At 44.3% G+C, this 27,405-nt stretch overlaps 1 protein-coding gene across 1 annotated transcript in view; it reads right to left on the minus strand.

The window, feature by feature from the left end:
• Positions 1 to 27,405, minus strand: part of LOC138566923 (pancreatic secretory granule membrane major glycoprotein GP2-like) — a 195,386-nt gene that overhangs the window by 118,515 nt on the left and 49,466 nt on the right. Inside the window, exon 2 of the mRNA XM_069644705.1 lies at positions 18,820 to 18,892. Within this exon, the coding sequence (XP_069500806.1) occupies positions 18,820 to 18,892 (73 nt within the window). The remainder of the gene's footprint in view (positions 1 to 18,819; positions 18,893 to 27,405) is intronic.

The following is a 27,405-nucleotide window of genomic DNA, read 5'->3' on the forward strand; positions in this document are numbered from 1 at the left end:
GATCGGCAAGATCTTTGCATCCACACTACAGGTATGGCTAACGCAACGGGCTGAGCGAGCAAAGGTATCGGATCCACGTCAGGCAGGCTTCACCAAAGGTACTGTGACCAATTTAAATCTCCTTATTCCATCTCTGCTAAAACTGGAAGCAATTCGAGCCAAAAGAAAGCTAAACATAGCATTCATTGACCAAACAGGTATTTGATGTGGTCAATCGGCAAAAACTATGGTCGAAACTACTTGCCTGGAAGTGTCCTGAAGACTTGCTGGGTACAATTGAAGCCTTACATCAGAATGCGACCACTTCTGTCAGGCTCGACAGAAATGGAACCCCATCTAAAGAGATTCCAGTGAAAAAAATAAAAGGGGTAAAACAAGGTTGTCCTTTGGCAGCTACGCTGTTCAAACTTTACATTCCAGATTTACTGAATGTTCTCAAACACACAAAGCATTTTCCTCCTAAGCTAAATAATGCTGAGATTCCAGTTATTGCCTACACTGATCTAGAAATAATGGATCAGACCCAAATTGGATTACAGCATTTAACAGAGAAACTAAGAATACATATGGAAAATGGCCTGGTCATAAACTGTTCCAAAACAAAGATGATCATACGAAACAATCAAATGAAAAGAACAAATTATTAAAATGGCGAATTGGTAAAGATCAACTTGAACTATTTCAAGTGATAAGATATCTGGTTATCACTTTTAATACCTCAGTAGCAGAAAAAGCTTGGCAACAAGATCTGTATCAAAAGGCAAACATGCTTGCCTCTCAAGGTGCCATATTACACAGACGATATGGCAAGTTCTCTCAATGCGGTCCTATGTAAACAAAGTTACATCTATTCTAACGTCTGAAGGTAAGGCAATGTAGAACTTGACCAACAAATAATGGGAAACCTTAGAAGGGACATTGGAGAAAAATATAAAACTCCACAAGTGTTTACCTATGGCTGCAATCAGAGCAGAACTTGGGTCTGCAGTCCCTCCAGTCCTTAGTAGTGTTGAAAACCGTGGCTATCCTAAGAAAACTCCAGAAGACCATCCAGTACCATGATACACCTTTCTAAAATCAAATCGGGGAAGGAAGAGGTTCCAAGACCCTCAATGAAATGAAGGCAAAGTGTGAGAAACCGCTTGTCCATCAAGACTCTTCACTGACACAATTGATCAAAAATCCAGGGAGTCAAGGAAAAGATCAAACAAAATGACTGGATAAAGACGATCGAATATAAAACGCATGCTAAACAAGGAAGGAACCCAGTTACATTTATTCGTCCAAGGAACTCTCCCTCGCTACCTTGAAAGGTTTCGGAGCAATTCAGCAAGACAATTTGCTAAGGATCTGGCTGAACATATTGTTACTAACGATTATCTGCATAGCTACAGGAAACGAGGCAGCAGAAGCGGGCAATGTAGGTTATGCAATAAGAAAGGAGTATTGGAAACAGTACAACATCTAATGATATGTGCCGCTTTAACATAAGTAAGGTCACTTTCTATCGAAATATATGGAGAACTATAAAATACTAACGGCAAAAGAGTGGTTTAAGGTCGTCTTAGGACAAAAAGGAATAGTCTGTGCAGGAATGAATTTAATTGGGAAAATAGAGAGGTAGACCACTCTGAAGCAGGCCTATTGGAATCAAGAAACCCCACTCAGTGACGTTATGTATTCTCTACAAATGGAGAATACAAGTGGTGGAGGATAAATTACTGTGAAACCCAGACAGGGCTGAAAGATATTGTAGGAGTGTCTTAGATGCAAAGTGTTCATAGTACCGGGACTTAAATATGACAGTTGGAACTCTCCCTCTCTTTCTCACGGCTAAAGTTTGTAAATTAATCGTGGGAACTGTTCTTGTGGACAACAAAGGTTTTTAAAAAAGTTCATCAAACCAAATCATGCACTATAAAATAAAGATTTAAAAAAAAATAACGTACCACGCAACAGCACTACTCGAACAACCACTAGTAGCAAATAACAAAGATACAACAGTTGAGCAGTATTTTACTCTAAAGAGACATGCCCCAACAAAAAAAAAAAAGCAGACATAAGCCTGCTCCCCCCGCAGATCTAGGAGCCTGCACGTAGCTCCAGGGAGAGGTTCAATCTGTTGTACCAGCAGAGCAGTTCCACTAGAAGTGCTACTATCACCACTTCACACCTATTGGAACTAGAAGGTATCAGCATACCTAATTTGCATAAATAAGTAGGTGAAATGAAGTAGAAATTATAAAGAGATTTTAGAATTCAAATATTTTTATTTGCCCGAAAGAATACCCTCATTGGAACGGGACTCACTTACTTGCTAAAAGTATTTTACTCCGAGCTTCCTAAAGAATAAACCTCACTAAAAAACCTTATCTGGAGCACAGAAAACAAACACTGAGCAAACCAGTACTGTACCACTGGACAAACCTGGCCCCAAAAACTCACCACTAAAATGGCCAAACACTACCAGAAACAGATGCACATCAAATTCTTAAAGTTTGAGATAAAGTACTTGCCTGCACTGACCCAGGGATAAAGTAAACTTAGTAGTGCTCCAAATACCAACGCCCTTCCTTTCAGCCATTTCAAAACAGGCGTTTGAAGTGTAGAAACTTCACAAGAATGACACCAAAGATGCTAAATATTTGATGGCAAAGGGTCTCAAAGTACAGAAGCGGCTTCAAATTCAGTACCCTGTTGCAGTGGATAATTGGACTTTAAAGTTGTGCACCAATTAAACTAGCTATTCAGTCAATGTCCTGATGTCCATAGCAAGCACATAACAAAAAGAACAGTGCACCTAAAAACGATAATACATCCAAGAATACAGCTAAATCTGCTGGTCATAAACAAATTACTCCATCCAGTTGCTTGCCAGGTCATACAGGTTCAAAAAAAGATATCTCAAAGTAGTGCTAAGGGAACAGGTCGGGAATCTCCATACGAGAGTTTTCATTTCTGTGCTCGTTCCCTTCAAACTTTGGGATTCCCCCCCCCCCAGCTCTTTTGCTGGGCTTAATTTTAACAACTGAGTGAGTGGGACCTTTTTCTCACTCGTGTGTTCACCCGATTTAGATTGTGTTTTCACTGTTTTTGGAGTCTGACAAACCCCATAGGAATCTGCTTTTTGTATGGGGACACAGCACCTTCAGTGCAGTGTCCAGATTTCTCATAAGGTTTAAACAGCTTTTTGTGGGTGAATTGTTTCCAAGAATAGTAAAGTGAAATGGACTTCACTTCCCTTCCCTTTTCTCTTTGTAGGTTCAGCACACCCCATTTTATGCAGAGTGCTGAGGGGTTACCTAGTAGCCCCTGATCATACATTCTCATGTAACATTTTTTGTTACCCTCACTCCTTTAAATGGCGGGTGGCAGTGGTTTAATGTTTCCTACCATTGTGCTTTTCTACCCTCCGCTACAGTACAACATCCATGGGTGACCATTTTGTCGAAAAGACAGTCTTTTTCACCATTTTCTGTTTGTGAGGTCTTTCTTGGCTTTTACTCTGTGCCTTGACAGGTTTGAGCCCTTTGTCTTGTCTTTAGCAGGCTTTAGCCTTGAAGACCAGCCCTGGCTCCAGTGTCTCTCGAAGGACAGGATGTGAGGGAGGGTCCTCTGTCTTTAGGAATGCCAGCACGAAACCAGTCCTGATTGGCCGGCTGACTGTCCTGAAAGGACAGACACCCTGCTGTGTGAATGATAGCCTAGGCTGTTCATGAATGGGAAATCTTGCTTAAAAAAGGCGAGGTTCTTGGGACTACAGGCAGAGTCAACCACTGGAAGAAACATCCGAAGCTGAAACCATGAAGAGAAGCATGCTGCAGCCCTGTGGACCTTCAATTGCCCGGTGAAGCCCTGCTGCGGTGCTGACCTTTTTCACCTCGACAGAAGCTCCGACAGAACTACTTCTTCCCTTAGGTTAGTGGGACCAACTAACCCTGACACGAACTCCACTTGGTGCTATCCCCAACTTGCAGTGCCTGTCTGTTGCTGCAGAAGCCCAATGCCCGGGGTAGAGAGTCCATAGTCGAATGCAACGTCTGCCGTGGAACATATCCTGCCAAAAGCTCCAGGAGCCTCCTAAGGACACTCCAGAAGCAGGAAATCCCAATTCAGAGATTGTCACCATAGTGTGGGAACGATGGCTCAAGGGAAGCAACGGGTGTGCAGTGTTCTGCATCAGTGCTGTTTGCAAAGTTCTGAAACCGCGAAGTGCCGCTGTAATTAAGAATACCCATAGCTGCCGACGACTTTCCCCAGAGTACTGCCGCAGGAACCCTCTGGAACTCCTCCCTCTTGTCCCCATGACTGAGGCTCAGGAACCAGGGTCTGCTTGTCTGTAGCAAGCCTGAATCCAGCTGGACCCCTTTCTACAAAACAAAGTTAAGGTTTCAGGCTTAGGGTACTTACCGCTGTGCCTTAAGTCGTGCTGTATCACTTGAGACTTGCACCTAATCTAAGTTGATTTCAACTCCCTTTGCACAGACTTATCAGCTGGTATACCTACAAGGGAGTTTTCTGAACAAAGTTTGTACATGACTTATCCAAGAAGTGCATCAGAACTGTACACTGTGTCCAAATGACTTTGGCTGGCCCGGCTCCCTAAAGGCACTCTTAAATCCATTGACTTTAGTATTGCTTCTCCTCATAGGTTGTGGCTTGTTAAACACTGCTACTGCTGGGAAAGGTTTATCTAGATTTATTGGAGATTAAGTTGTCCTCACATTTCCTGAGAAATTGTTCTAACCTTTTTACTTCCCTTAACCTTTCCTTTATGCAACTCAATCTACAAGGTATATTAATTTAATATATACATGCAAATACTATCCTTGTGATTGAAGTCCCCTCCGGGTGTGGGAGAAATGGAAGCATATCCAAAGATTATTCATTGGCTTTATTGATTCTGAAAAGCAATTTCAAAGTGTATTCGTATTGTTACAATCTTGCCTTTTTAAAGAATGCGTATTTACAACTGACAAATATTTTTAACTGAAACCTTGAGTGTAAGTGTTACTTGTTTACTTGTACAGCTCACATTTCCCCCTCTTGAGATCACACTACCAGCTTGTGTAGTGCAGACCTATACCAAAAGGTGGGTTACCCAATACCAAGCAAGTCTTGTGTAGTCTCAGTGCGCCTGCACCAATTCTTACCCAACACCATTCACAAACATCTGTTCAACTTTACAATAGAGTAACTGCAATAAAGGACCACCCACTGCAACCAACCACCAAACATACCTACAGCAGAACATAAATATTGTGATTAAGCCCATAAGAAAACAGCTCGATCAATACAAATTTAACTTTGTATCCATACAGAACTACTCCCCTACCCAAATTCCAGGTTGCACTGAAGGCCATTCCAAGGCCCGTTTGAAAAATCTAAAAAAAAGGGAAAAACCTTTGAAAGGAAAGCTTAATGAGCACATCACACAAGAACAAATGCGCGTGATGCAGTCCTGACCAACTGTCTTCATCAAAATATCAGCTTATCAAATGTGCTTACCGGTACATGTTCACATGCTCTTGATAGCTCATTACTTTCACTTGGATCTTTAATCCACCATATCACAAACACAACCAACAAAATAGGACACAGAATCTTTGTTGCAACATTAACCACACCTAATACATCACCAACAGCCCAACCAGTTGAACGCCCTGGTTTGTCTCAACCACATCTATAGGAACAATTCACAAACAAATGCACACACTGACAATACACAATACACGGGGGTAAGGGGGACCTTAAGACTCCATGCAACAACAAAAAACCTTTTACTTTACATACAATTAGATTGATCCGTTAAAATGTGGATATCATTTTTTAGGTTTTAAAGAGTAATGCAACAAACACTGGCAAGTCAAACGTTGAGCTTTAATTTAAGCAATATTGTTGGAACCTTAACTCAGCCTCACAAATGACAATATAAAATAACATAAGCACATCTGCATGGCTAAAAACGAATTTAGCAAGCATACGTTAATCATTTAAAAATGATTAACATTCCAATTAAATCCTAAAAGCTTAATCCACAGCAACTAAATAGCTACCTCCCAAAAGCATACTCCAACTACCATAGTCCTTGAGTGTCCCAAGTCATCTAGCCGGTTTTGGGGTCAATGCCATTGGAAAAGATCAAACCGCACATGAAGGGTGGAATTTTAGAGTTGAAACATTGGCAAGTAAAACAATATCACTGGATACCAAGATAACCGTTTAGCCCCTTTTGGGTTGTTTTCTGTGATTAGGTTAATAGGATCGACTGCACATAGTGTTGTCGAGGCGGACACAAAGTTGAACTATTTTCAACTGACATCTTTATTAAAGAAAAGGGAGTGGATAAAGGCCTTTTTCTAAGAGTATGTCCCTTACGAGAAAACTAATGATCAGTCTATGTCTAGGTTTAAGTCAAATGTCAGTTTTGATTTTGTGAAAATTCAAACAATCCTTGAATCCAGGAGGTGTTCTCTTCCCCCGGACAGTTCCAGGTAGAATAGTAAAGTGTTCTTGTTCTTTTCAACCAAGGATTCCTTAAGAGTGGCAGAAGTGTCTCCTTCACAGAACACCTTCAGGACGGCAACAATGTCTTTTGGAAGAATATCAAGTGACTGACTTTTAAAAGACAACCACAGTCTCTTTTCCACAATAGCTTTCTATGAGAGATCTCCTGGTACACCCCCCTGCCAGTATCTTTCACACATTTCTTTTCCTTGGTATACGCCCATGCCAGGAATCCCCTCTGGGGATTGCAGATTCCCTGGTATACTCCAATGCCAGTTATTCCTCTCCCAAATGCTGACTGCTGGATGTGTTTCTCTCACCAGGAATTTCCACAATGTAATTTCAGTATAACACAGTTGTACCCATTCACTGTTTATACTGCCTTGACTTTAGATACTACTTGTTCCAACCTTCCCTGTAGTGACATCTCATATGGACACTTGTACAAGTTGCCTGTTAACTTCTTCACTGTTCGTTATTTGCATGTGGCAATGCCTGTTCCAATTTGCCCCAAACTGACATTTCATATAGGAAGACTTTCACATATATTGCCTTTCAACTTCATTACTGCTCATTTGCTGGAGATACTTACTCCAACTTTCACTATATTGACTATTATATGAAGACTTCTGTAAATCTTGCCATTCAAATGTACTTACTATTCAAAGCAGGGATTGGATTGTCCATATATCTGTTGGTACGCCCCGGGGAACTCCTATGGCAGACTTGCCAGTGTTTTCTGGTGCTTCAGACCAGAGATACACTGTTAGTGATTCTTTTGCTTCAGGAAGGCTTCCCCTGCTCTGCAGACACTTGCCCAGTTCTCTTTCCATCTTCGCGTTCTCCCACCGACAGAACTGCTGCTTTCCCAGGATACCACGTCCCCAGCAGCCTTGCTGCCATTACCGGTGGTGCAGCTGTCCTTTCACAGCACACGCTGTGCTTTCAGGCTCCCGTTTCACTGGTAAATCAGGCTCACAAGCAGTTGCTTGTAGAGTGTCTTAGTATGGTCCGTTAGCTTGCACTGGTGTCCGCTTCCAGTTCTGCTTCCTGCTCCGCATCTCATCTCCACCTGTCAATTGAAGGTATTCCACAGGCTTAAATGTCCCGAGCAGCCGATATTCATTATAACTAGCCCGCATTTTTGGTTTGTGATTTCCTTCAATCCACATTAACTCCTTCCTCATCTCAGTACTTGAGGCTTTGCGGGAGTTGGAGTCCACATGAGCTTTAGAGCTTTTAAAGCAGAGTTGTTTTGCTCTTTGTTTACATAAACAGGAAAGGTTAGGTGAGCTGTACATATACCAGTATTTTGCTTAGATGGACAGTATGCCATCAGCACTTTAGATGTTAGTGTTTCCTTTAGAAAGGAGGAGGGGGGAGGGGGAGTGTACGGGGTCTCTCCTAATGGTATCACCACCTCCTCCCAGTGGTCATGCCCTCACACATGATCCTCAGAGTAGCAACCCCAGGGTCAGGTAGCAGCTGCCATTCCCTGGCCATGAGCGTAGAGGCCACCACCAGGGGAATCAGTGAGGACTCAGCAGGATCTAGTCTCTCCCAGCAGTTGTGCGACTCCTTGTCAGAATTCTCAGATAAAATAAAATTGTGGACATCCATGATCAAATGGAGTGCTCCAGTTTGAAAACTGGCAGCTATGCCACCATTTCCTTGCTTGATCCTTCAGGGATACCTTTGTCTGCCTTTGTCCTTCTCTGCCAAAGATACATTAGCAGCCACCAACAAACTAAAATCAGCAGCTCCTTCAGATGCCATCACCCTGAATTTTCGAAGGAGGTGATGCCTGCCATGGTTTACGGTCAAATAGTAAATTACTCCAGCGGCGTGTTGGCAGCTGACAAGCAGAAAGCAGAGTTTCCTTGTATCCCCTGCAGTTCTCATATCCCTACTATTGCACTCTTCCCTGGCCTTTACCTGGAGGCAGGGCTTAGTTGCCAAACACTCCACGGCAGACGCAGAGTGGGGCAGAGTTTGCGCAGGGTGCCATGGAGCAGCGCACACTACCAGAATCCAGGCTAGCTTTGAAAACGCAGAGCCAAATTAAGACGGTGTACCAAGGGGGATTTCGAGACTAAACAGGAGGAGACTGGGGAGTTTGAGGAGCTGCAGATCCATATTCACCACAGGCGACTTCCCCCAATTTGGTACGGTTTATCCCTCTGTTTGCCCTGAAGTCTTAACCGTGTGTTGCTCCTCACTTCCACCAGTTAATCCCTTTTCAATCCTAGAACAAGCAATCTGGGAAGATGGGGAGGAGGGTTACAGGCCCGCAGCTCCGTTGTCTGGTCTGTTCAGCTGGACTCTGGGAAAACCTGCTTGGCTACCTCTTGCAAGAAGTCTTTGGACGTTCTAGTGAAAAGGTCTCCACTAGACTGCCACTGAATTCCAACCTTCTGCAAGCGCCTCCTACTTTACCGGGACGTAAACATAATGGGAGAGAAATTAAAGTACTGACTCAGACTCCAAACTGAGCTTGCGGCAGGTTCTGCTCTTCCATCCTTTTCGGCAACTGTACCACAAGGAACCGAGTTAGCCACCCGCAGCAAGTGTGGAACTCATGAACCCCGCCACCTACCAACAAATCGGTTCAGCTTTTGTTAAAAAAAAAAAAACAGCTGTCTGCAACCAAAGCACTGGTTGAAATTGCTTTCAGATGCCAAGTCCATATGATGGCACTTCAGACCAATAGAACCTGTCACCCTCACCCCAACCCCCCTTTCCCCCCAACAGAGAACTACATTTAAAACAGGCAAAAGATAAAATCGTTGTCCTGGGGAACCAAGAATTCCTGGTGGCCTCTGGTGCACTGGTACGATCAGATAAAAAGACTGCACCTGCTCTTCTGTGACACAACAGTAATCACCTACTTCCAGACGAGGGATGCTTTGCATCGGAACAGGCCCCAGAGGCCACGACACATCAGACGTGCCCCCAGATCCACTTATTTCAACCAATGGTAAAAGAACGGTGGTTAATTGTGATGTAACCAAAGTAATCCCTGGAGAAGCCGAGCAGCCCCTCGTGGTCTGGAAGAGCAAGAGGAGTCTCCTCCTGGGAATCAGAACCAGGCACCCAGAAAGGAGAATGTACCTCTCCTACAGCTCAACCAAGAAAACACTGCACTACTAACGAAACACAATTACAGCAGTGGATTTTGATAGATCAACCATGGCACCTGGGAAAAAGGTGAAATTGGTGAATGACGGAGGGGTTGAGCGGATTAGTACCTCGACCATAGTAGAAGGGTCCCCCCAAGGTTAATGCCATAGGTGGCCTAAAGTAGGAGCAGGCATTGCCGAATTACATCCACAGAAGACTAAGAAGATTCCGACACGGAGGGCCCAGATCAATAGGGGTCCAGACAAAGAAAAAACTGAAAAAGGCAGCAGGCACCCGAAAGGCTAACCCTAACTGCTTGACACAGGAAGACCAGTATGCAAACTTTCAAGCAGCACTGGGCTCAATGGTATCCATAACATTGTCACCATTTCTTAAATTAGACAAATCTCTCCATGAAAATGACGAAGGACCAGACTACTCATCGCATTGATGCAGTCTAAATTGCCAGTGGTTTAGATTCATTCGAAACCTTCCACCCATCACTTGTGGTCAGTTTGTTTCTCCTTGTGAGAGAGGGTATGCCCAGACGTGGGTCCCTTGCTCGCTGCGCCACAGGGAACCAGGCTGCACCTCACTGAGGAGGTCCAACAAGGCTGAAACATGTCTGGGGTTGCTTGGTTTTCTGTGCAGAGGGGATCTGGCCTAGCAGTTCGTGCTGGGCTGCTACCTTCGGTGGCGGTAGCTGCTGACTGATTTGCACATGGCTGGTCCCCTTTTGCAATGGCGCAGACGGGCTAAAAAACGGTGGTGTGGAAGGTTGCCCAGAGCAATTGCCAGTGGTTTAGATTCATTCAAAATCTTCCACCCATCACTTTTGTGGTCAGTCTAAATTAATATTCATCGAATCGCACATCGATGCAGCAAGGGAGAAGCGACAATCTGAAAGTCATTTTTAAAACCTTAACCGACTTAATAAAGGAAGCAAGAAAAAAAAAAATCTTTCCTGGCTTGCTTTAGAGACACCAAATTATTGAGAACAGAAGACGTGGAAAACAAGAAAACAAGTGCACTGGTTCAAACCAATATGGATGTACTCCAAAAGCAGCATAGCTTGCAACCTGAGCCGGGGTCCATAATCATGAGAGAAAGTAGCTTGACGTGCGATACAAAACGCACAGTCATTTGACCTGCCAAAGAAGGTTAACACCTGTCCCCTGATGAGTAATGGGGGATCCAGTAATAACCATGTGATGTTAGACAAAGCAAAGGCAAACGTAGGGCAGCCCCCAGCAAAGAACCACAAACTTGACTCAGGAAGTCTTCCCCCATCTTTGCATTAGATGCTCCACAGGAGCCCAAGACTACGGGGACAGGAGCAAGGTGCAAACCTACGGCCCCACAAACAAATAAGAAAATAAACCTGCCATGATGCAAACAAATGGCAGGTGGAAGTTCCAGAAACTATCAGAAACCTGATAACAGTATTGGAAGATCCTCACAGAGTTCTTTCCACTGGCAGGGGCAACGATTCCCTTTCTAACCTAGTAAAGAGGCAATATGCCAATGCAAGAGAAATTGGGATGACATTTCCCAATTAGGAGCAGGAAGCTCGAACTTGGAAAGGGCTATTGATACACTTCTACAACTCTCCACCTATGAGGATGACTCTCCTGACATAAGTGATCCAACTGATCTCGAACAAAGCTACCATTTTGAAACTTTGGAAGCAACAAGAACCAACTTCGTAGCCAAGACGTCCGTGAAAATCCCAAAACCAGCCTAAATGGAAGCCATGGCGGGTCCATCAAGACACACCTACAAAAGACCTGGCAGGTGGCCGGTCCTGGGGAACGACTGCACTAAAATCCTTCAAAAAAGTCCCTTTGAGTCAGGAAGCCCTACACGCAAGATCTTCGAGCAAGTATTTTTAACTCTTGATTTGCATATTAACCAACAACAAACTCCAGTATTCAACCTCGGGTCTGGTGCGCATTACAAATAAAACCCTCCCGTCCTCCCCACTTTGTCCTGGTTCTCAATATATTGTCTGGCCTGGCCTCGTCCATCTCCTCCCCAGTTCACGGGATTCGGGTGTTCACAATCTTCCCACTCCTTCGAGATACTGTCCCAGCCAGGTAACATCTCCCGCCCACCGTCATCGGTACCTCATGGTTGTTTCAGATTATTGGCTTTCGATTGGGGTTTGACCCCATTGTACTGTGACCTCGGACCCCTCCATTTCACTACCTATCCCCTGCAATATTGTCAATTCAGCAATCCCCCGCCTGCGGCTATCCGCTAGCCATCTGGCTAGTGTAGGCCCAGTGGGCGTTTCCACGCGATGGCAACTAGTTGTTTAGCCAGCAGTAGTAGAAACTTTATCTTGTTCCATGTTTTGTGTTTCTTTCCGCCTGGTAGCATCCCCCAGATGCAGGTTTTCGGGTCGGGCTCCAGATTTGATCCCACTAGAGTGTTCACCTTCTCCATAACTTTATTCCAATAGAGTGATAACCCCCAGGGGCAGATCATGTGCCAAGATCCCACAGGACAGTCATTTAAGCCAGGGATGTTAAACTCCGGGCCTAGAGGGTACAAGCCTGACAGGTTCTCAGAATATCCCTAGTTAATATTCATGAGATAGTGTGCACACATTAATAATCCGTGTATGCAAATTTCCATGAATATTAAGGAGGGCTATGCAGTGGACAACCCTGACTAAGGGTTTGTTGTGTCATCCCTTAAGGTGGTCATGATTCATTTAATAATGTGGCTTTTCAATGAACGCATGTACTTTACGTATTTAAGTTGGGCAATTGTGTCTGCCCAACGCCACCTCCGACAGAAGCCAGTGACTGAAAATAAAATATGCTAACATGCAATCAACTATTTCCTCAAATACTGAAGAGCGATTGCTAAACGGATTTGAATAAATCTACACCTCCAGAACACAAAGCCAAGGTATAGACCAGTCAACGGTGCTCTACAAGCTCTAACCCCTATGTACGCCATGGGTCTTCATAGAGGGGTAGAGCTATAGCTGTCTCTGAACTACGAGGACCAACAACTAGTTAGATGCCAATGATGGCAGCGTGCACAGACCACTAGAACAGAAACTTATAAATTGATTTGCTTACTTTGCTCACACCTGTCAAATTTACCTTATTGTGGAGTCAAAGTCATATGCATTAGTATATAACCCAGGAATGTAGAGGGTGGTTTTCTGCCAAATGGGAGTTCTCTTCTACCCGGAAAAGACACTAGGCACAGGGTTCTCAAGTGAACAGGGTCATGTCCAAGCAGCCACTGTACAAACCTTTATGGCGGGACAAAGGTATGCTCGTTTGTGCACGAGCAGGCTCAACCGCATGGGAAGGGCCTTGATGGGAGAAGGAGGAACAGTACCTCATTTATGAAGCCACATCAGTATAGAGACCGAGGATTAGGCTTCCACTGTTCAACACCAGATGAAAGGTAATGCAACGCAAGACAGTTTTGTGCCCAGCATGCCAAGGTTGGACAAGGAAAGGGATACAGTAGCCCGCTTAAAACAGCATATAGGTGAAGGATAAGTAATCAGGTTGGGATGGATGATGGCATTAATGTGGACAAGGACACTCAGTGGCGCACACCTTGCAAAGCCCTACTTTAAACGGGTTGCTAAAGTGGGGGGAGAAGAGACTGAATGAAAGACTTTTCAGAAGAGCCCAACAGATATCTATATTGATTAGGTGCTCAACCAGAAGAGGGTGTGGATTAGCAGCATGACTCCGTATGGGAATAGCTAGCAAGAGGGACAATCAGGACCCTTTCATGATCGAGATGGGACACAAAGGGCAAAGTCACTTAATGGGACGAATGAGTTCAAGCAGGAGGCATTTACCAAGTATAGGGGTTGACATGGCATGCGAGGTGGGTGCAATGCAATGAAAATGGAGAGATAAGGGGGTAGTCCAAGCGGAGGCTAGGAAAGCTGGCTTGGATTCTGGGAGAACTAGATGTACCTTATTAGCAGAAAGAAAAAGCTGTGTGTGGGTCACTCAAGAGATCCTCCCCCTTAACCAATACTGATCTGCCTGGTAGTAAGCATGCAATGTACGGTCACCTACCAAAAGGAGTGTCCAGTGTGAGCCCCAGAGAAGCAAACGCCGACTGATAACCCACTTCCCAATCACATAACACTACATGACTATTAAACTTAACTAGAAGTAGAAATTCTAGATACGACGAAACCCCTTCTGTGTCCGCAATAAATTGGAGGCTTTCAAAATTATGTTTAGAACGATTTAAAATGCATTCAGAGTGGAAGCGATTCAATTCATTAGACTCTCGTAGCTTTCATATCTCAGTAGGGATTGCACATTACTAGGTGGTCTCTGCTACCAGGAGGCTAAGCATAGGAGGGTGCTAGTTGGCCACATCACTACAGTGTGCTAATAAAAGCCTGAGAACTGGGGTTATGCCCAAGCAATGTTTTGTAACACGAAAGGGGGCACAACACCCACAAAACTAGTAATTTATATCGGAGGAGCATATAGAATGCTCTTCAGTAATCAGATTTCCAAATTGTCTCCAGGATGAGAAAAGCAGATGCAAGAAGTTACCACCTGTCAGGTGTCTAAGAGAACAGTGTACATTCTTAGACTGTCTATTACAAGACTACTCAGCATTTGAGGAAGGAGAGAAAAGGGGGAAAGAAGTGTCTATCTACCCCTGCCTCTATACCTCTAGAGTACATTGTTGCTTTTGCTTTTCTCACCCTGGAGACAATTCAGGAATCACGATTACTGAAGAGCATTATTTATGTTCCTAAAATATAAATTACTAGTATGTTCCTAAAGCATATGTACCCCAAAGCTCTAGAACACTCACCACGTGTGTATAATATTTCCAATAAACGTATATGGTGCTTCCTTCACCTTACATGGACTAAGGCTTAATGGGCCAACACCCTCTGCTCAGTAAATACATTTTCTCAATCTTAGCCGTCATGTCTAGAACCAAAATGCATCCAGCGCCTCTTCCATTTGGTAGTCTACCTCATGGAGGCAGCTGATGAGGCGTTACCTCAGAGGGCTGTGACCCACAATATAGCTAGGCAGTGCCAGGCAGACTACCTGCCCACCTGAGGCAGCCCCAGGAATGTCTACAATATGAAAGCCAAAATCTTAGGATAGGTTGATAATATCCTCTTACCTGAAACCCTCTGCTCTTTACACTTTCCAGTCACATTCGCCTTGGTATTTAACATAAGTTGCCCGCTGTCCAATTCTTGCAAACTGACTTTTTTCCTATGTTTGGTCTCTCCCCTACCACGTGTTACACAACCACTGAACATTATCCAAGTCTCTGACAGCAGTCTAGGATTTTTGGTTTTACTGAAGTCAAAATAATCACGGCGGAATTGACCATAGTCTATTTCTCTGAAATTCTACTTCAGTTACACAACCCAAAAATGGTTTTACAACCCAAATTCAACCCCCATACATACCTTTTTGCTGGCCACCGCTTCTCCTATATGCCTGCAGGGTCTTTACCGTCTTAATGCAGGTCGGATCTGACGCTGCAGGGTCCCTTTTTGATTATGTCACCCGATTCAATGTAGAGGAAGAGGGGGACACCCTGCAACCCCCAAAGCCATAGAACATGGGGAGTGGGAGGACACCCCCGCAAACCATGCTCCTCATGTTCAGTATTTTTGGCTTTGTACGAGTGGTAGTGGCCGAATTCGGTCAAATGCACCTTGTACAAAACAATTCAGTCAATCCCCCACCCTCATTTTCAGGGCTTGGAAGTCAGGAAAACCTAACCCTGCTCACCCAGCAGACAACTACCCTTAAACAAAAAAGCTTAGCGGGCATCCAAACCAGGGGGGGGTGGCAGAGGGGCAGGCAGTCGGGACTAGTAGAGATTGTGTAGCTTGTAGGGTCTTGGACAGATCAAGATTGTGGAAGGAATTTTGGCTTGCCTTGCTCAAGAACTGCAGGGAGTTTTGCAGCAAGGATACAAGGAGTGCACACCGTTTCATTAGCACAAAAAGGAATGTTTATCAGGTTAAATTTGTGAGAAATCAGCCCAAGTTTGGGGCAGGGAGCTTCAGATAGTGACTTGACACAAGGGTACCATGAAAAACTAAAATACCAGATCTAGTTATTTACTAAGGATTGCTGCTTGTATATTAGAAGGTAGAGTTCATGCAGGTTTGCTCTTTGAGAGGGGGATGGCGGGATTTGTGAATGCATTAAAGGATATTGGTGAGATATGGTTAGGGAAGGACAGTGGTTGGAGATAGGATTTTGTAGTCACCCGCTTAGAGCAGGTGGGTAAGGAGTGAGCACTTGAGATGGTGCAGAAATAAATGTAGCATGTATACCATACATAAACCCAGGTGCTGGTGATCACATTGTAGAATGCCGGGATCATTAAAGTTGAGCTATTATTCTAGCTGTACTGAAGAATGCAAAGACATGGAGACTGCCTCAATTTAAAGTAACGAGGCACCACAATAATGCATTTCATTCATACAAGTTTTTCAATTACAGCGAACAGGATGTACCTCTGGGATGCAGGTAGTTACTTCCATGAGAGACAGAACCTGACAGGTGGCACAGATTTTTCCACACCCGGACATTACTGATCATACAGCAAAAATAGAAGCTTGAACATTGTTGCAGAAAGCATGTGGGAATTACTGTTAAGCCCTAAAAGAGGTTAATTTGCATTATAGAAGGGGACTACAAATGTAACCGCAAATGTAATGGCCTTCATAAAAGTGAACCCTCTCATTTCATGATTTAAAATGTTGGTATGTGTTCAAAATGTTGGTTACCTTGAACACACGAGGTCCAGAAATACAAGTGAAATATGGATGAAGGCCAAGTTCATGATTAAGCCTCAACCCTTGTGAGCTCCCCCAAGGAAGATGTCCTAATAAATAATACCAGTAAAGGTCAAATCTACAGTTTGCTGGCGGATTCAAATCATAATTACTTCATGACAAACCAGCCTGTTAGCCTGATGCCAAGCAAAGTCAAATTACTACTAAGAGTTATGACTAAGCTTGACCAGATGGATCAGCCTAAAGGAAACTCGATAGCCTGAATCTGCCAACAGAGACTGCTTTTAATTGTAGACAGGCCTAGACATGTGCACCTTTCCGTAATTTAAAAACTCAGCTTTACTTGAAATATATAGGCAAAGTTATCTTCTGCATGTGCAACCATTCCATTTAGAAACAAACAGGAAAACAGGTAAGCACCTGGAGGATCCCTGCCATCACATGAACAATTTGCAGTTGCCCATGATTTTAACCATGACAAACTAGGCCACAAATTTATGCTGCATATACAGACTTCCCTTTTGGCAGGGGGATCCCAGGAATCCACCTTTCACCCAAGAAACCATATTTCCTCGAGTAAGCATTTTGCTATGTTGAAATATGGAAAAAAAATTCTATTCCAAATTCAAAAGTGAGAAAGTAGCACCCACCTTCCTCTTTCTTTTCACATGCATAGAAATGATAAACCTATAAGAAACAGGGGTATTCTAGGGAAGTGTGACCATTGAACAAGCCAATGCAAGATTTGCCCAATCAAATGTGTCTTCAATAACAGTGCGGGACTAGTTCCAATTATAAAAAGACCAACACATGGAATAGAGATCCAACCCTAGAACAAAAAGCTGCACAGAGGGACACCACCTGCTGCAAATGAATGACTGCTGAACATGGAGACTCCCAGGGAGTTTTGGGCCCTACCCGTGAGGAGAATATTACCTGGAGCAGACTTGCTTTCCAAGAGGGAGGAGTGGATGACTGAAAACTCATGAGGGGCCCATTCTGACTCAGCAATAATTTCAAAGGGAATAAAGATTCCCCCAAATGCACAACACCACATTTACATCAATCTCCCTCGTGAGAATGTGTACACAAAGTGATGTAACCTTGCTCGAACAATAGTTGATTGGCAATTAAAACGTTTTTATATTCTCCAATATCAATACCAACTAAGTTATTTTGAATAAATGATAAATGGCGAGCTTTAAATACTGACCAATAAGCAACATGATTGTCGAAATAGCAAATGCAGATTTGAGATGGCCTTGTAGCAGGTTTGTGGTCCCAGGATTAAGGGGGAGCAGGGGTGTATACCAGCGAGTTAAAATGAATTATTAGCACTCGATGTAAAAATCAACCATTATCAACATAGTCAAATATTTTATTACCCATTCACAGCCCCTTTTAAACCCATCTTCTATTAACTATATGTATGGCCCGACAGATGACAATGTGTGGTTCTATGAAGCTAGTCCCACCCCCTCACTCGCTGGTGGGATTTCTTAGAAGTTGGGGGGTGGCGGGGTTCAGCCCCTGGCCCTCCCCTTTTGTCCCCCTCTACCTCACTTCCCATTCAAAATATGCTCGCACACACTCACCTCCCTCCCATGTCACAAACAATCCCCTCCATCCCCAGACAGTCAGACTTCCATCTTTTGGCCCAGCTGCGCCGGTCAATACCTGCACGCACGCGTTTGTCCAGGGGCATGACAGTTCAATTTAGAAATACTGCTGCAAGGGGGTCTTTCTAAATAGATTTTTAATAGTTTTACTTAAAACGAAACTTCACCAAGGATCCATTTGGTTTTAGTGCAAAACCTACTTTTCGTATTCATGATGCAAACCCCCATCTCCACTACACTTTTGATCAAATACAAATGCGTGCGCGCCTTGGGCTCTTTGGATACAGGACCTGGATAATACACTTGAGCCAACATAGAGACTGGCCAGATGGACATGCATGGTTCTACTGGGAACCTTCCAAAAATCTCAAGGTATACAAACTATGTATGCAATGTACATTCAATACCCAGGGACTTTGGTGTTCAGTCAATTATGGCAGAGAAATGAAACTGAAGGTATGTAGTGTAGAACCTGCCTACATTTTCTAGGAGGAAGTCCAAAAATGGGATGTCGACTGTGCGTGGGGGTGAGGGGACAAGAATCATGGGTAGGTAGTATCAAGACAAATGTTTTAAAAATACATGGCCTACCTTCATCCACCCCCACATTTTTGACATGCAAATATATTTTGCCCAAAGTCAATTAGTGAGTTTGCTTACATGCATCAGCGAATGGTCTGCTCACATGCAGAGAAAACATGTTGTGCATAGTCTCATACCACAGCTGCCATTAGTGCCACATAGTCCAGGGAAGGCTTTATGAGATCAAGAACATACCTGTAGGTAGCACATCCGAAGCCCAACCCATGGGGAGAAGCAGCAGCCACAATGTTAGCACACTCAGTTCCATCTAGAAGACAAAAGAAAAACCAAGTACATACCTGGAGTGTTCAATGTAGCTACAGATGAGCAGGAGAGGAGACTAGTGCGTTTATTATACTGCTTTATTACACGATTGAAAGTAATGGGCCAGGGTAAGGGGTCATGGGGACCTTGGCTCTCCACCACCCCAGGGTGGAAGTGCACTGGAATCTAGCTACACTTATTGTTACTTGGACAATGGAAAGTGCGGCTTCCTAGCTCGTGTTGGGGACTAGAGGAATACAAGAAGAGCTTAACAAAGAATGCTACACACTTCGAGAAACTGATGCTTCCCAGTAAGCATCCATTTCATAAAAACCCTGGTAGATGCTTTGACATAATTAGGTTATTTTCTGGTTCTATGCATCATTTTGTTATGGCTTCTTTCCTTTTTCTTGCAGATTTAAAGGTCACAACTATTGGGACGACAGTAATTTCCAAACTCTTTCCCCCCCAGCTTGTACAGAAAGAGCCAGATGAGTAGTTTTATAGAACTAGTTTTGTTCAATGAAAGTGTGGAACTATTGTCCAACAATACAAACAAGGTCATTAATATTGACAAGGAAGCAAATCTAAATGACCACCACACCCACACATTCTAGAAATAATTTAAAAAGATGGCGGAGGCTAGCCCTCATAGCAGTAAATTGAAATCCACTTTCATCAAAGAGACGAAAAAAAAAGTAACCATTAAGCAGGACCACCTTTTGCCCATACGACATTTGGCCATCCAGTCAGCCCCCTACTACAGAACCCCGAGACATGCTCTACCTCACCCGTTGGAGTTACTCATGGTCCCTCCCATGTACAGGGGTGCCACTCCATCAGGGCAAAGGCACTCACTGGTTACAGTGCCAAGCATGGAGAGGGAATTCATACAGAGATGCCACATACCTTCCATTATGAACAAGGAGCTATATATGGTGATGCTAAAGTGCACCATCTGGCCAGCGTCGAGGTGCACCGATAGCTTCATTCCTGTTCCCCATTAAAATGAAGGGATTTGGGTCCCATGTTCTCCACGATCCCCCCTCTTTTTCTGGATTCGGTCAGAGTCTTTGGCGGTTCACTGGTCTTCCCTTCTGGCAGAGAATGCTTTTCTCCCAGTTATACCACAAAGCAAATCCTCCCCACCCCCATCTATTTCTATCTTCTGGAAGTACATAGTCTTCTTCCGGTCCTAACCACCTCCATAGGAGAACAATTAGGAAAGGGTGCCGGTTCATGATTTAGACAGCCCCATGGGACGCCCATTTGTTTTCACTACATCTCTTCAGACACAGAAGCCTTTGTATCACTTGGTTCTTGTGTACAATATCTTAAGTCTTGATAATCTGCAGTCAGCCTGTATCTGGCAGTCATCGTTGAATCCTATTCTAGTGTACTCTCCTACCCCACATTACATGGAACAGTTGCCTCAGATAGTATAGTGCCACTATGATGTGCCGAGACACACTCCATTATCATACTGTAATTAACAGGCATGCAGCATTTTCTCAGTGCCCTCCATTGGCATCCCCATTATTTTGGTTCCATAATCTACAAGATACAGTACAGATGCAGCTAAAAAAAAAACAGTAGTATGTTAAGGCTCCTTGTCATTAAGTAGGTACATGCATGCCCTGTCCAAACATTATCAATGTTTCCAGATGCACGTCATAGCAAGAGCATTGGTAAATTAGTGGTGATGTTATATGGCATTTGTATAGAGCCCAACGACATTGGTGTGGCTTCAAAGCGCTGTGGGGTGAACGCCCTACTAGCAACCCATTGATATTTGGCTACTGGATGGGTGCTGTGAGAGGCAAGGAGACTCCTTATGTGCCCAGTTGGATACATTTTGTGGTGGGACTCCACTGTATTCAAATGGCAGAGGTGATGTGGGTTATGACGTCAAGTTGCTGCAGATGTATGCGGGTCAGTGGCCGTGTCCATAGCGACATACAGCTATGTTCAATTGAGATGGAGTGCTATATGGACCAGAGGGATAAGAGCAGGGTAGTGGCACCAGACAGCAGCGAAATTGAAATTTCAAGCCTACAACACCGTTTGTGTGGGAAATATGCAAGGTAGTGGCAGAAAACAGAAGCAAGATTCAAATTGCAGGCCTACAACACTGCCCTGTGGGAAAAGAGGGATTGGAGTGGCAGAAGCAGTAGCTGGATTCAAAATACAGGCCCATGGCACCATCCCCAAGGAAAGATGCAAAGCAGTGGCTAGATTCAAAATACTGGCTTACAGCACTATCACTGAAAAAAGATGCAAAGGTAGTGGCACAAACCAGTAGGTAGAATCACAAGACCTACAGAAGTACAAAAGGTACACAAATCATCGGCCCTTATGAGATTGTTGAAGCAGAAAGGGGTCGAGGCCTGACAGGGGATGGGGAGCTAAGGGCGAACAGGCAACCAGGTGATGGCGATGCCCTTTGCCAGAACTGGCTGCCCGGGCAAAGCTGCCCTGGGTGGAGAGCTGGAATAGGTGTTATTGTCTTGTGGCCTGAAACACCAATCAGAGGCAACGAGGGCGGGAAGTGGGGGTGAGGGGAGGGAGAAGTGGCTAGGCCTTGGCCCGGGAGGGTCCTAGCAGAGCACTGCGGCACTCAGCACTGCAGAAAAACTCAAATCAAGTCCCAAGCAGGGATAATACCTCGAGAGGAGGGCTAGAGAGCCGCTACGTCCTGGGGAGTGCTCTATATGTGGCTTGAGACCTGGAATCTCAAAGCAAAACCTAAATACAATAGCTGGTCCCCCCCCATTGAATCCTACCCCCAGAATGTGCCTGCTTTCTAAACTTGCTCTTGAAAAACTCTTAATATATTAATTGGTCTCTTCTAACAATCTCTTTATGATGGCCATCTCCCTCGTTGCCATTAGATATTTCTTCCAATACGAAGAAGTCCCAGTGCTCCCAGTGTAAGCAGACAGGCAACATCGCTGTTCTGGTTCTTGACATTCTAGAAGAAGGCAACCAGACTGCCATACGCGCTTCTCTTCCCTCAAGGAATTGGAACAGTTTTCCTATAACAGAATCTAACACATTTCTGGGCAAAAACCAGCCCGGCTGAGAAAATCCCAATAATTCTGTGGATCTGCAAGCCAGTTCAGGGTCTACAACTGTGTTCCCAATAGTTCCATTATTGGGTTCCTATGCAGTATTGTATGCAAGACTGTTCTGGCCTCGAGTCTCTATATGGTATCAATTTAGGATAAGGACAGCATACATGCATGCAGGAACCTGCTCTATCCTTCACCCACCCAGACCTCAGACACAATTCACCTTTATACAAACCTAACTTACCTAGAGGAGTAGACTACCTATAAAAGCATCTTGCATGATTGTTCTCTACGCTGAATACATGTGGATGACCAAGGGTAGGATTCTAAACCTGCTCCCAATCCTTTATAGTGATCTCATCCTAATTCTCTTTGCCAGGCCTTAATGTGCCCCCTCAGCCGCCCCACTCCCTCAGTGCTAGAGTCTGTAGAAAAACACAAGCTATGAATTCTGGATTTAAAGCCTTTGGATGTGGGGGGGGAAAAGACCAAGACTTCAGAAGTGGTGAGTGGACATGATGCTCCTGCACCCCCCTCTTTACTCTGAAGCCAGTGTCTCAGTTGCCAATATCTTTCGGATTCACCGATTTTGAATTTACCTGTGAACCCAAATAGGTTTTTCTACCTCTACCATTCTTAAATATCTGTCCAATAAACCCATATCCCCATCCAACCATTATTCAATACTAGAATCCCGATGTGCTGGTGTCAACTAGGAATGCCCATGAATTGTAGTGGACATCCACAGAAAGAAAACTATCTTAACTACTCTATTCCAGACCTGCATAGTAGCTGCAGAAGGTGGAAACTCCCTCACTTGGATCTATTTCCTTGGGAGGGAGCCAAGGCACATGCGAAAATGGCTGGTCCAAAACATCTTCCCCTTATTTTCCCTGCTTTGTAGGTCTGACCTACTCATTAGGAAGGTGAAAATATAATGCTTGGTAGTATCTTAAATCCAGGCAGTGCACCTATTCTCCATGGGAGGTACTGAGCATTCTGAGAAAACCTTGGTTTGGCCATTCATCAAATAAATCACATAATGTTACCCATCTAGCATTCGGCATGGGTCTGGAAAATTTAATGATAGGGGTTGGAAGACATAACCTTGGCAAAATATTAATATTTGACTCGGATCAGCGTGGCAGTCCATGAGAAGAGATGCTCCCTGAATCTCAAATCCTCTATGTATGTTCATCAGACTGATGTCCACCTGGCTAGACATTCAGGCTCTCTCCTGCATCACTTGAGTGGAAATAGTCTTCAGACGCCACTTCAAATTTCACAGAATCTGCTGCAGTGTTGGCAGAAGAAAACATGAATCTCCTGTTCTATACACCATTGCCTCCATAATAAATCCACACCATCTCTAGGAATTCCAAGAGATCAACCAGCAGGTTGGAGAGGGGACAAGGGTCACCCCTGGCTGGTCACCTGCATAGCCAAAAGGATTCTGAAGGATAGACGTTTGAAGAGATCTTTGCTTATAGGGCAGGATAAATTCTTGCATGCATTCATCTTTGTAACTGGGTTAATTGTCCCCAGAAACCTCACTCCTCTCAGGAAGTCCCATTCAGCCCAGTCAAATGCCTTTTCAGCACCTAATGAGAACACCACTTGCCCAGAAAACTAGCAGATTTTCTCCTTTAACTTTTGGACATTTACATTTATAGTTCAGCCATCTAACAAGATCTAAAATCTGGACGCCCATTCCAGAGAAGTGATATACACTAAAGAGAATCTTACTAAGTATAACCACTACTTCAATCCTAACTGATTGGCAGGGCATTGGTATTCTGTTTAGAGGCCAGACTGAATATTACCTAAATACATAGACTGTTACAGTTCAACTCCTCTACAACCACCAGGGCAATTAGGAACGCTGGTAAAGGCGGAGAATAGTACCCGCACCGTGGCCCCCCCTCCATATCTGCAGATGATCAATGCTAGTTTTTGTGCAACACTGTTTAAATTAGGGGTTGTATAAGTGACAAATATGGAAGATTTGGCAATTCCATAGCTAATTAATGCTTAGAAACAGTTTTCTTTTTCCGTATTCTCAAATGGATTTTGGGAGAGGATTGCCAAACACGTACTTTGCCTTCTTGTGCCTGGTATGCAGCCAAGATGCAGTGATGGGAGGTTGTTGCACCCACATCAGTACAATAACTGCTGATCTATTTTCCTTCTTAATCCCACCACCTGCAGGCCAATACTGCTTGGCAGTAATGGGGCCAGATGCTTCAGTTCGTCCCCCTCCACCTCTTCTACAGTAACCAGCATATGTACTTTGCACTTGCACCAAGTAGACTGGATTGACTTTCCTCTACATGTCTTCAAGTGGCACCAGACAAAACCCATACTATGCAGTGCAGGCCAAAGAATATGCAGGATACATTTTCTTCATTCAATTTCCATCCCACTATCTGAGAGTCACAAGTCTGTAGCAGGTGCTGTGCTTCTTCCCCCTTCCTCCTATTAACATCCTTCAACTGCGGACACCCCAGTATGACTAATCCATCTGCATGACCCCACAACTGCAGGGGATGGTTTGGATAAACATGTCCTCCCGTTTTGGTTCACCAGGAGTCACTTGAAGCATCAGTCAGGGGAGGCTATGAACTAAGGAGAAGGCAGTCCCAGGAGATGGGTTTGATCCTGCTCTCCAACACTATTATAGCATTATTCTAATCTGGCCATTATAAATTGATTTGTTGACTTATTTGATTTGCTTTCCATATTTTAAAGTCCAATGTGACCAATGTTTCTTCCCTATTGATAAAGCGCTATATAAACCTAATAAATACAATAGACATTATGCAGAGGTATGTAAAAGCAGAGGTCATTGTTCCCGACTTAGCTGATGCAATCCTTCAGTCTCCCCCCCACTACCCACCCACCCAATGAACACCCAACCTCCGACGCCTTGGACTCATGGCTCAACACGTCACTAATCCCACTCACCCCCCCTCTTGCAAACCATCAGCTCGCCATGGCCTTTTTCATAGATGGTTCACACTAGAACTGAAGAAGACTAAACAGCTTTATAAATCCCTATAACACAAAAGGCGGAAAGACAAAACCATCCTGACCAGATCCACCTTGGCCAAGCACCATCGCCACTACAAGGCTGAAATACGGAAAGTTAAAAAAGCCCATTACAACTCCCGAATCTCAAACTGTAAAAACTCCAGCAAAGAACCAAAATCATCGTTGAATTCACCAAACCATCATGTACCAACACCCTGCCCACCCCCTTACAATCACTGTGCAACTCACTTTCTCTCCACTTTTACACCACTGCTCTTGAAAGAACAAACTAACCAACAAGCTAGCTCTCTTAACTCCCACCATCCAATCCACCCTCCATACCTGCCATCCCACCGCCTGCGACTGCTACCCAACCAACTTTCGACTCATTCCAATATCAACTGACCAATTTCCCAAACTTCTCTCTGCACGCAAACCATCCAGCTCCTCCCTGGACCCCTGCCCAGCCACAACCCTCAAAGAAATGTTTGCATCTACTTGCGCAGGAGAACACGCAAGAACAATCATAAACAAACCCTCTCCTCAGGAATTTTTCCCCGACACGTTCAAAACAATTCATGTCAAGACTTCTAAAAAAAAACCTTCCCTCGAGCCCAAAAACTACCGCCTCATAGGTGCCTTGCCAAACTCATTGACCGAACTGCCTACTCCCAACTAAATGCCTTTGTCGAAGCCAACAATCTCCTAGACCCCGCTCAATCAGGTTTCAGAGCCCAACACAGATCCAAAACCACCCTAACCTCAATCTTGGATGACCTTAAAAACACTACAGATTATGCGGGATGCGCCGCACTAATCCTTCTTGACCTATCCGCCGCCTTTCGACACAATAAACCACTCAATCCTCCTTGACTTCCTCCACTCCCTGGGAATCCGTGGAAACACTCTCAAATTGATAGCTTCCTTCCTCAACAATAGGAACTAAATAACCCTACTCTCCACCTATGCTTCCCACGCCCGACCAGTCGACACCAGAGTCCCACAAGGAGCATGCCTATCAGCCCTCCTGTTTAACCTCTATGTCCACCCTCCCACGAATAATCCACTCGCACAATATCCTGTGCTACAACTACGCTGATGACACAACTTATCCTAAAACTCCTGAATTCAAAACCCAACTGCCAACCCGACCTCACTTCCTGCCTCCTCGACATAGATCACTGGATGACCACAAACCACCTCTTGCTAAACCCCTCCAAAACTGAAATCATGGTATGTGGCAACACCGAACTTCTTCCACACCTGCTACCCTGGCCATCTGCCATGGGCCATCCCCCCCCCCGACCCCGACACCATCAAATTCAGTAAGAAATCTTGGATGCTACCTACACTCAGACCTAACCCCCTTGCTCCGAGTCAACGTCTCAAAGTCCTGCCACTACCACCTTAAAACTCTTGGGCACATTTTTCCATACCTCTCCTTTCCCAACAGACTCTCTGCAGTCCAATCAATTGTTATGTCAAGACTGGACTATGCTAACCCACTCTACCTCAGAGTCCACGCGTACCACCGACTACAAAAAGCACAAAACTCTGCAGCCAAACTGCTACTAGCACTTGGCCCAAGAGATCACATCTCCCCACCCCTCAAAACTCTGCACTAGCTCCCGGTTGCCCGAAGGGTGATCTTTAAAATCTTTTGCATCTCCTACCGAGCAATGCATAAAACCGGACCTCAATATCTTCAAGACAAACTAAAACTTTACCATCCTCCATGCACTCTAAGATCAAGCTCTGCCGGCCTCCTAGTCATTCCAAAAACCAACTCAGTCAGGTTAGGTGGATCATCATTCTCAGCCCTGGCTCCCACTCTGTGGAACGCGCTTCCACCCCATATCCGACTCACCGAGGACCTCATGTCTTTCTGCAAATTACTGAAAGCATGGCTCTTCCCCTAAAAATCGACTCTTAACTCAAACTGGATAACATCAATCAATGACTTTAGCCCAAAGCTGCTATATCATAAATAACAATCCAGCATCATGACCAAAGCGAGAAATCAAAAACTAATAACCGCTAATGTAAATTAAAGCAGATAAACTGATTAGAATGAGTGAAGTGGATGAAAGGAGTGAAGTGGATCAAAGGAATAAATTAGATTAAAACAGTGAAGTGGATGAACTAAATGAAATGACGCGAGGAATGACGTGGATGAGAGGAATAAAATTACAAGAGAATGGAAAGGAGGAGTACATGACACCAATAGAGTTCACAGGATAGAGTGCATTGAATGACAGAGCATGGAATAGATGAATCAAGTGCATGGGACGAATGGAGTGCGTGCAACGGATGACGTGGGTAGAACGGACGAAGTGTGGAGCGGACAAGAGTGTAATGGATGGAATGCATGGATCAGACGAACTGTATCAATCAGAAGGAATGCATGGAGTGCATG

Source organism: Ambystoma mexicanum, chromosome 1p, assembly GCF_040938575.1.
Source record: "Ambystoma mexicanum isolate Mex_15411 chromosome 1p, UKY_AmexF1_1, whole genome shotgun sequence".
NCBI classification, from domain to species: domain Eukaryota; kingdom Metazoa; phylum Chordata; class Amphibia; order Caudata; family Ambystomatidae; genus Ambystoma; species Ambystoma mexicanum.